This window comes from Suillus subalutaceus (genome assembly GCF_016647625.1).
Source record: "Suillus subalutaceus strain FC151 chromosome Unknown DFJ58scaffold_816, whole genome shotgun sequence".
NCBI lineage: Eukaryota > Fungi > Basidiomycota > Agaricomycetes > Boletales > Suillaceae > Suillus > Suillus subalutaceus.
Genome location: NW_024541065.1, coordinates 1 through 10,539, shown reverse-complemented (window position 1 = coordinate 10,539; position 10,539 = coordinate 1). Strand labels below are relative to the sequence as shown.

Here is a 10,539-nt window from a genome sequence, read left to right as displayed (position 1 = left end):
TGCAGTGCGCGGTGTCGTGGTTGTATATGATTGGGGTAGGCAGAACAGTGTTTGAACAATGCTTATAGTCTCATAATACTTTCAGTGCTAACACTCGGACAAGAGGTAAGTCGGTGCTATTGCCGGAGCAGCCAACTCGCTAAGAATGATGCACAGATTGAACTGATCTGGGTGAGTAACGGAGTCTCATCACAAGAAAAAAACATGAGAATTAATGGATTCGCGACAGAGGCAACGCTGGTCTCTTATGACTGTGCTGTATCTCCTTGTTCGTATCACAGATTATTCTATAGCGTGGCTGTGCTAACTCCAAAATGTTCTAGACACGCTACATTGGAATACCATATTCTGTGTATGTTTTTGAGGCCAAAATGTTGGTGCTGTACTAATGGCCCATCTTTCATCATCAGTATCAACGTTCTGGGTATGTCTCACATGCACTGTGTTCGATTCTTCTGACCGGCGGCACACAGTAAGTATGACATTGGTCTCGGTGACAGATGTAGTGAGTATTCCGCCACCATCTCATTCCCATCCAATAGTTACACTCATGTGCAGGGGTGAGTGAGATTCTGAACATTGAACTTGACTCAACGTAATGCCTTGATCACTAGATGTGAGTCGAGTATTTGATCATAGTACGAAGGTAGTCACTGATTCGGTGTTTCAGGCAATATTATGAACTGCGCAATAAATTGGACAAATGTGGTCGTAGCTGCCATGTTGAGCGGTGAGTCACCCAGCAACGACACCTCGGTGATATTGACTCAATTGAAACATGATGCAAGTCATCATGATTGCTCGGTTGCACGCTATGTATCAGAGATCTAAAATCATGCTTATCTTCCTTGTTTTATCTTCTTGGCTGTTAACATCGCCTGTGGAGTACTTGTCGCAATATTAAGCAAGCATTTGGCAGGGGGTAAGCTTTACTTATTGACTTGAAGAACAAAGCTCATTGGACAAAAGTAGAAGAGCTGATACTCTCTGGGCGCGTATGTGTGTTATGGAGGGGGGGGTGACGTCCAGCTTCTGGCCTCAATGATTTGGATGCTCAACACTGTTTGGGAGGTCCTCGCACTGTGTCTTTCAGTCTGGATCACTGTAAAACACTTCTGTGACCTGCGACGACTCGGTCCATCGACAGGATCAACCATTAGGGACTGTTTCAGAGTGCTGATAAAATCTCACGTGTTTTATTTTGCAAGGTGAGCTTGTAATGTGGTTGCGGTTATCTTTTCTGCTAAGTTCCGCACGTGCCAGCTTGTTTGTGTCTCTTGCCTCCAGCTTGGTCGTGACTCTCAAGAAGTCTTTGCCAGTGTGCGCAACCTGTCGCATCTACTTGTGATCACTGCTAATCATTTCTGTAGAATCCAAATTCGATTGGAACTCAGATAATCCAAGGTGCTCTTCAAATTTTCGCTGGCGTGCAGATGTTTGTGCTGGGACCACGTCTCATCCTTGGCGTTCGAGAATACCACGCAAAACTTGTGGCCGACTCCGACGCAGAAACTAGCATGAATTCGATTATATTCCAGGAGCATGTACATGTACCAACGAGCGGTACTGTGTAGGGAAATGCTTGTCGAGTGCTCAGCATGGAGGAGATATTTGGTCGAGGATCCGTCATGGTATTTGTTTAAGTTGAAATTTTTCAAAGCACATTTAAGACGAGGTTTATGTAGACATGCTTAATTTTTGTATCACTACTGGAAGTCGGTGAACCGTAGAGCCGCACTTGCACCATGTGGCAAGCTGAAAATATCCAGAACGTCTAGCGACCCAGTCGTTGGTGCCCAGCCAACTGATTCTACGTATTCGTAGAATTCCGCTGTCTGAGCACACAGATGAGGATGAAGTGACCATGAAGTGTGAAGCCTGCAATCCGAAGGCTGGCTTCGTGCCACCTCCAGAGTGGATCGCTGTGTGCGCCTACGCAGGCGTATTTATCGAGAAGATCTGTCGCACGTACTGGGAATCAGATCTCCGATTTTGCTACCACTCCAAGTTTTCGTGACTGATTTCTGTTTTATTTATTCGAGTTTATCTACATTGAGTGAATTCTCAGTGATGTGATACGACATAGTTTGGCTTTGGACCTACATGGTTAGCTCAAGGGGCGCCTGGGGTAGCTAATGGCCCCTCTCCACGCTGCCTATTTTCAATGGCGCCTGCGAGTCGATCGAGCCCTTTCGTTGTGATGACTGAGGGTTGTGGATGAGAGTGATATAAAGCACACCTGACCAAGTATCACTAAGGTACCAGTTGTCTGAGAAAAATGTGTGCAATCATCCATCTGGGTCGGACTTGCGGAATGCGATGCGAAAGTTCTGTGAACCAGAAAAGTAAAAGCCGTGTGTCTTGAGCTCAGACGGTTGATAGCCCCAAGGAATTCACGATCATCAAATCCATTCGAGATCTATCATTTATCTGAGTATGTCGAAAGAAGGAGGAGAAGTCATCGTGATGAGCAGAAGCAGATATGATTGACAAGCCAGCGGCTCTGGTTCACAGGACACAACTACAGCGACATCTGCTCTGATCTGAACTTGACGGGGAAATCGTGTTTGTGAAACAAATAAATTGTATGGGGAACAACGGATGGGGTGCGAGGAAAGTACTAGAGAATTGAATTAATGGCAATGATTCGTGGATGCAGTGAGTGGAAGCCCAGATGGCTTATAAGGCAAACGAGTCTTTCCTGGTCATCATCCATAAATATTACTCATCTGGGCTATCCGGTGTGAATGGAGTGCGAGGCGCTTGGTTCGCGGGGAGTCAGAACATATCTCAGAGGAATGTTCACAGAAGATGTTTACCCTTGCGTTAATGAGGTAAAGCAGTCTCGCAAGAAGAGATGGCACGTGAAAGATGAGCGCAAAGTATGGCAGTGAAGACGACACTATAGGACCATCGTCCCAAGTAAACTCGTTTTGCGCAGGGAGCAATTGCGTGAAAAAGGGCAGATAGTTGGATCCGATGGGACCGAGTCCGATGACGATGGTAACAAGTTAATATTTAGGAGATCATGAGGGCGCAGGCGGCGTTGCTGTCGACATTGCACATAAGACACTCTAAATAGGGAACCGTGATGCATGATGGAAGGTGCAGATCACTATCAGATCGGAAATTGAGTTGTGAGATCCAGCTATATCAGCATGCTGGCTAGCTAGTAATATGTGGGATACTTGCATGTGGATTTGAATCCGGTCGGTGCAAAGAGAGGATTATTAATTTGGATGAGTGGTATTGTGATCTCGTATTGGTGATATAGCTAACGATCTGGATAATAGCTTGTGGACCAGGTGAAACGGGAATGATTATATCTATGGCATGAAGGAGGCTTTTAATTATGGAGGCGGTCGCCCTCTGATACGCGTGCGCCTCACTGCCCACCGAGGCTGAGAGAAAATCACATACTTAGTACTACTTAGAGCTTGTTGCACGCGACCTTGAGATCCGTGTACAGTCCTATTCTAGGTCCAGATAAGAAAAAGGTCGTGGGAAAGTCAAAAGTTCACCTCTTTCACAAGCTATGCACCCCGTTCGTGCTTCCCCACGGGCATCGTCGACGTTCCATCGCATCTTCCAGTATCCCGAACGTTTCTCCAACCGGTATCGGGTCTTAATATCAAGATCACAATATTAATACCAGTCATACTGGCATAACTCTATCCCACAACTCAATTCCCGATCAGATAGCAATCTACATTATGGAACGTTGAACCGTCTTTTTTGCAAACGCCGCCCGCGCCCTCATCTTACTTACTACCATCACCATTACACTCGCATCCACTCTCTATCCTTTTGCACGTAATTACTCCCTGCGCAAAACGAGTTGACTTGGGACGATGGTCCCATAGTGTCACCTTCACTGCCACACTTTGCGTTCATCGTTCAACTTCCACAAGCTACGCACCCCGTTCGTGTCTCCCCAAGGGCATCGTCAACGTTCCATCGCATCTTCCAATATCTAGAACGTTCTTCAAACCGGTATCGGGTCTTGATGTCAAGATCACAATATTAATACCAGTCATACTGGCATAGCTCTATCCCACAACTCAATTTCCGATCAGATAGCGATCTGCATTATGGAACGTTGAACCGTCTTTTTTGCAACGCCGCCCGCGCCCTCATCTTACTTACTGCCATCACCATTACACTAGTACTCGCATCCACTCTCTGTCCTTTTGCACGTAATTACTCTCTGCGCAAAACGAATTTACTTGGGGCGATGGTCCATAGTGCCACCTTCACTGCCACACTTTGCGTTCATCGTTCAAACGTTCACACGTGCCATAGATGCATACATCGATGATGTTGGAAATTACTCGGAGTTGCCAACATCACCGAGTGGAACTTTTCTGATGTTGCATTCGCGTGCATGATATTGAGGTTGCAATTCAAAATCAACTTTGATTCAATCTCATCGGAGTTCCGCTTTTTGCTCAATTTCGCACCGCAATACTTACTTCAATTAATCAAGGGTCCTGAGGCGGGCTCAAATATCCATCGCCATTATGCCAATGTGGGTGATACAAGCGCTGAATGGCGGTATATCTAGCACGAACACTATATCGTTATAACCCCCAACATCCCCCACTCGCTCACAACCCATCTCTCGAATATGACCGTTGTCTCAAATAATCCCAGTTGGTGGGCCGTTCATCAGTTTGTCTCTTTTTTTCAGCTATTGGACGGGTTCGTCATATCAGCTGGTGATGTCTCGATCTAACCTTGACTCACGTTTTGCAGTTGCCGCCGGTGTCGTGGTTGTATACGATTGGGGTAGGCAGAACAGTGTTCGAAAACCGCTTATAGTCTCATGATATTTCCAGTGCTGACACTCGGACAAGAGGTCAGTCGGTTGCTATTGCCGGAGCAGCCAACTCGCTAAGATTGATGCTATAGATTGAACTGATCTGGGTGAGTACCAGAGTCTCATATCAGAAGAAAGACAGGTGAATAATGGATTCGCGACAGAGGCAACACGTGGTCTCTTATGACTGTGCTGTATCTCCTTGTTCGTATCAAATGTCATTTTATAGCGTGGTTATGCTAAGTCCAAAATGTTCTAGACACGCTATATTGGAATACCATATTCTGTGTTACGTTTTTAGGTCAAAAAGTCGGTGCTGTACTAATGGCCCATCTCTCACAATTAGTGCTAACATTCTGCGTATGTCTCGTGCACTGTGTTGATTCTTCTGACGGGTGTCACACAGTAAATATGCCGTTGGTCTCGGTGACAGATACAGTGAGTATTCTGCAACCATCTCATTCCCATCCATGAATACACTCATGTGCAGGGGTGAGTGAGATTCTGAACACTGAACTTGGCCCAACATAATGACTCACTAGGTGTTAGTCAAGTATTTGATCTTAGCACAAAGGCGGTCACTAATCGGGTGTTTCAGGCAATATTATGAACTACGCATTAAATGGGACAAATGTGATCGTACCTGCTATGTTGGGCGGTGAGTTACCCAGCGGCAATACCTCAGTGATATTGACTCGACTGAAACATGATGCAAGTCATCATGACTACTCGGTTATATGCCATGTACCAGAGATCTAAATCATCCTTATCTTCCTTGTTATTATCTTCCTGGTTGTTAATATCACCTGTGGAGTAATCGTTGCAATAGTACTCAAGGGCACTGTAGGGGGTAAGCTTTACTTTGTTGACTTGAAAAACAAAGCTCATTGGATAAACACTAGAGGAGCTGATACTCTCTGGCACGTATATGTGCACGTATATACATTATAAGAAGCATGCCTCGCTTCTGGTCGCGATGATTTGGATGCTCGACATTATTTGGGAGGTCCTAGCACTATGCCTTTCAGTCTGGATCACTGTAAAACACACTTCTGTGACCTGCGACGACTCGATTCATCGACAGGATCAACCATCGGGGACTGTTTCAAAGTGCTGACAAAATCTCACGTGCTTTATTTGCATGGTGAGCTTATAACGTGAATGTAGCTATCTTTTCTGATCAAGTTCCGCATGTGCTAGCTATGCTGGTGTCTCTTGCCTCCAACTTGGTTATCAATCTCCAGAGGTCGAGGTGCGCTGACCCATCGCTGACATCTGCTTGTAACTACTGCTCATCATTTCTGTAGAATCGAATTCTAATATTGAAGGTCAGACACTCCAAGGTGGTCTTCAGATTTTATTTGGCATACAGTTGTTTGTGCTGGGACCACGCCTCATCCTTAGTGTTCGAGAATATCACACTAAGCTCGTGGCCCAATCCGACGCAGAAACTAGCATGAATTCGATTGTCTTCCAGGAGCGTGTGCATGTACCGACGAGCGGCACTGTGTAGAGAAATGCTTTCCGAGTGTTCTGCATGGAGGAGATATTTGGTCGAGGATCCGTAATGGTGTTATTTAAGTTGAAATTTTTCAAAGACGAGGTTTATGTAGACATACTCATTTCTTGTTGTATCAACCGTACGCCCACACTTGCACCAAGTGGCGAGCTGAAATTATCGTTTGGGAACCAACCCAGTCCTTATGCCCAACTGAGATGCAACGAGAATCGGTATGACAGTTGATTCGACACGTATACAGAGTTCCGCTGTCTGAGCTCACAGATGATGAAGGAATGACCGCGAAGTATGAAGCCCAGATGACTGATAGCTCATTAATCTGGGATGCGTTTGAATCCATCTGGGCCACGGAGAATAAAAAGGAATGAATCGCTCGGACTCATGGCTCGATTGTATAGCTCTACTACGAATGAGCATAGCAAGGAGGCGAGGTATGCTGAGCGGGGAGTAGCGAATTCAAGAATGAGAGCTTCAATTCAGAAGGCTTCAAGTGCACCTGTCAGACTATTATTAATGAGGCATCGACCACGATATTCTGAAATTGCATGCATGCACGCATACGTTGATGATCTCTACCGCAGACAGGTGAAAATCAAAACCGACAAGACCCACTCCCTTCCGGTAGTAAGAATTTAGTGCAGATCGACTGATGATTCCGACTCCGCGGAGCCAAGCGTGATGTCCGCGACCTTGATACCAACCATGAGCTCCAATTGCCGATCTGCCTCAACAAGACTACAGCATAAAGAAACCATATAAGCAAATAGAAAGGGAAGGGGCTTTGAAACTTCGTCTGGAAGGATTATATCAATTTCCCCAAGACCACATGCCACCCTTGACGCGGCCAGCCGTTTAAAAACCCCTAAATTACTTCTGGAGCTTGACGACACGGCCATCCGGGGTTGTAAAAGTTGCTTTTTCCGGCCCCGTTGTCGTAGTATTTGGACCCGTTTGGGTTCTCATAGTAAAACGAGCCATCTCTGAAGGAAAATGGGTGAGGAACGGATTGCTCAACGCAGCGAGACAGACGAACTTGTTAGAGTAATGGTGACCAGTACCACTGCTCCCATAATCACGCGTGCACCAGTGATTGCCCTAAGGACAGGGATGTCATGTCAGTTACTTACGCATAACGGTAAACAATGGGCGCCTACCTCCTTGTTGGTGCCGTGCCCAGTAACGACGTAGTCGCGATCTGTCATAGTGAGCTCAGAGTATGAGTTGTACTAGGAAGATGACTTTGTTGAGGAGATCAGTGATGGTCTTACGAATGAAGAGAGGCAAGGACTACGAACGGGAAACGAACTCAGTCTTGGATCAAAAGACTGAGGGAAATGATTCGAGAGGAAATGAATTAATACGCTGATTGAGACGGAGAATCAAAGGTGAGCGTGTAAGAGGCGTGCAACGAGAAGTGATTTCGTATGTAAGATAAAAGGATGAGTACGTACAGTAGTGACATCAATAGTCATATCTTAATAGATAGCACTTTCGAGAATTCAGCGGGAGTGCTGCTGTTAATCATGGGTTACTGAGTCATGTCTTACACTCGTATTTGCTGGCATAGCCTCTTGGTCACCTAGACGCGTCTTATCAGTAGTCTTAACTCAGTAAACCGCATGTCCCCAATATTTAAGGTCTGCTTACTACTACAATTGGCGCGGCTGGAATCTGATCAAAGAATGGGATTATTTCCGCCGGTTCTCACCATCTCAACTTATGAAGCCGAGAAGAGACCATGCTAGTGATGCATTGATGGATGGTCCGATAGTCGAAGATAAGACCAACCCGCGCAATGTGCGATGAAGAATAAACTGGGGTAGAACGTGGTTTGCATGCGTCTGAGGCCGTAGACTCATCGATGCAGTAGGGGAACGAGAGTGAAAGGAACTTCATCAGCTGAACGATAGCACCTGGGCTCAATAGGATTCAGTGTACTTCGGCTCTGAGAGCGACACCAGATTCCTCAACCAACAGTAATGATTCAGGCAGGCCCATCGACGTATCAAGCAATATTCATGCATTCACCATCACCGACATTTGCCAGAGTAACGACGTCGATCGAAGCAGTAAGGACAAAAAAAGAAATGTACATGTGAGGAATTCCGGATTTGCTCAAGAACCTGACAAACTGCGTCAGAAACTAATTTCTATACTATTAGAATAGGCAATTCACCTAGAATCACTTCGAGGAACCGTTAAATTTATGAGTGTCCCCGCTGGGAGTAGTGTACTGCGAGTACCCTGTGCCACTGTTGTAGTAAGTGGACCCGTTCGGGTTGCTGTAGTAGTAGCTCCCGTCGGTGTCGTATAATCAGCGCCGCCGGTCAACAAACATTGAAAACATACGTGTTGGAATAGTGATATCCTGAGCCGCTGCTACCGTAGTCGCGAGAGCAAGTAGTGATTGCCCTACGAAAAAGCGTGATCTTGTCAATCACCGCCCCTAACTCGCATGACGGGGCGCTTACCTGGTCATTAGTACCATGACCAGTGTACGTGTAATCTTTTCCGTTGCTAGACATCTTGAACGTATAAGAAGATTATTGGTAGTGGAAGATGCAAGGTGGGTAGTGCACTGGTGAAAGACGAGCTAGCGGCAGTCCTTTTATCTGGTAGTGTTATTTGTTGAATTTTGTCCTGTTGAGAGGTGATCCGTCAGAGCACTGAGCCGGTTCCAGATAGATATATCTAACGGTTCCAGTTCTATGTACCTTAGCTGCCACTGTTACTGACTGTCATCCACCCTAGTTACTGACCATTTTTCTCTTTGCTACTTAAGGATGGCTAGACGCTACAACCCGCACCTCAGTCTTTCTTCCATTGACTGAGGTGCGTATACCATTCACATTATACTATACATGATACTTACTAGCGCCCTACAGACTCGCGTTACCTTAGGTTAGCATACATGAACTAGTCTTTCTTCCATTGACTGAGACTCGCGTTACCTTAGTTCTCGCTCTCCTAACAGGTTATGAGCCCTGCCTAAAGGGTAGCGCCATCTTCTCCTCAAAATCTCTCATTCCCCGCCGATAATACTCGGCTCTGACGTTACCATGTCGTCTTCGGACTCCCTTCCCAAAACTGAACGATATCCGCATGAGAAGCTCACCCTCGACGGATCCAACTATTCTCAATGGGCCACTGGCTTTAAAATGTGGTCCGGCGGCATTGGGCTATGGCCATATGTCAACGGCGACGAGAAGGAGCCATCCCCCCCAGCCACACTCACGGACGTGGATCAAAACATCATTCGCGCAGAGAAACACGCTGAACGAGTACAAGTCTATAAACAACGCCGACTTCTCGCCCTCAGCGCTATGTCCACGGCGATTGATGCGCAGGACTTCGTCCACCTCCGCGATATAGATGACCCGCACATGGCGTGGATTGCTCTAGAAAAGAAGTACCTTCCCCAAAAGGCTATTCGATTCAATCAATACCTGGACCGCCTGTTCACCATTCCCAAGGCGCATGATAGTTCCTCCATCGCCCAAACTATGCAAACCCTCACCGTGCTAAAATCCGACCTTGCAGCTCTCTCTGTCACCACAGCAGTCGCACCCTCCACTTCCAGTGTCATTACAACTGCGGCAAAGGACGAGTACAAGATCCCGGACGCGATCTTCGTGCACGTCCTGTTGCGCACCCTAACCTGACTACTACGACCCCCTTCGTCAAACCCTCGTCAAACAGCGATACTTCGCTGGACTTTCAGCGATGTCGTCAACCGCCTGAAGACTCAGGAATTACAAACAACACCGCGCTGGACCAGTGGCAGTGACCATGTGGCCATGCTGTCTGGACATCGAGGAGGAAACTCCTCCAACCCAAGACCAGCGATCGTGTTCCCGCCGAAAGGTTTTGATTGAGACAAAAGGAGATGGTGGATAGTAGGATGGCGGACCTAAGTGCGGCCATTGTCAAAAGGCCGGCCATGTCTGGGTACAGTGTTGCGCACGGCTCTCTAAGGACGACAAAACTCCAAAGTCAGCACCTCGTCCTTCCTCCCCTGCCACAACCGCCGCTAACCCGTGCCCTCCCTGCCAGACCCAACTGACGAGTCTACCATACCACCTCCATTCGTCCTTACGCTGAAGGATCACTCAGCCAGTATCTCATCAGCCTTGCTTTAACCGGCTGGGTCCTTCCACGTAGACTCTGCCTGACGGCTCACATGGAGCCTGAAATATCACGC

General features: G+C 46.8%; 2 protein-coding genes across 2 annotated transcripts; both read right to left on the bottom strand.

Annotated features, from left to right (window-relative positions):
• Positions 1-7,200: 7,200 nt before the first annotated feature.
• Positions 7,201-7,540, bottom strand: DFJ58DRAFT_739882 (uncharacterized protein; the record flags this gene model as incomplete). Its single annotated transcript, XM_041387058.1, has 3 exons — positions 7,201-7,318; positions 7,372-7,433; positions 7,493-7,540. 3 exons carry the CDS (start codon positions 7,538-7,540, stop codon positions 7,201-7,203), a joined length of 228 nt encoding a protein of 75 aa, XP_041234617.1.
• Positions 7,541-8,520: 980 nt separating this feature from the next.
• DFJ58DRAFT_720323 (uncharacterized protein) lies at positions 8,521-8,863 on the bottom strand (the record flags this gene model as incomplete). Its single annotated transcript, XM_041384700.1, has 3 exons — positions 8,521-8,632; positions 8,688-8,767; positions 8,810-8,863. The coding sequence occupies 3 exons, from the start codon at positions 8,861-8,863 to the stop codon at positions 8,521-8,523; spliced, it is 246 nt and encodes an 81-aa protein (XP_041234616.1).
• Between the last annotated feature and the right edge of the window lie 1,676 nt (positions 8,864-10,539).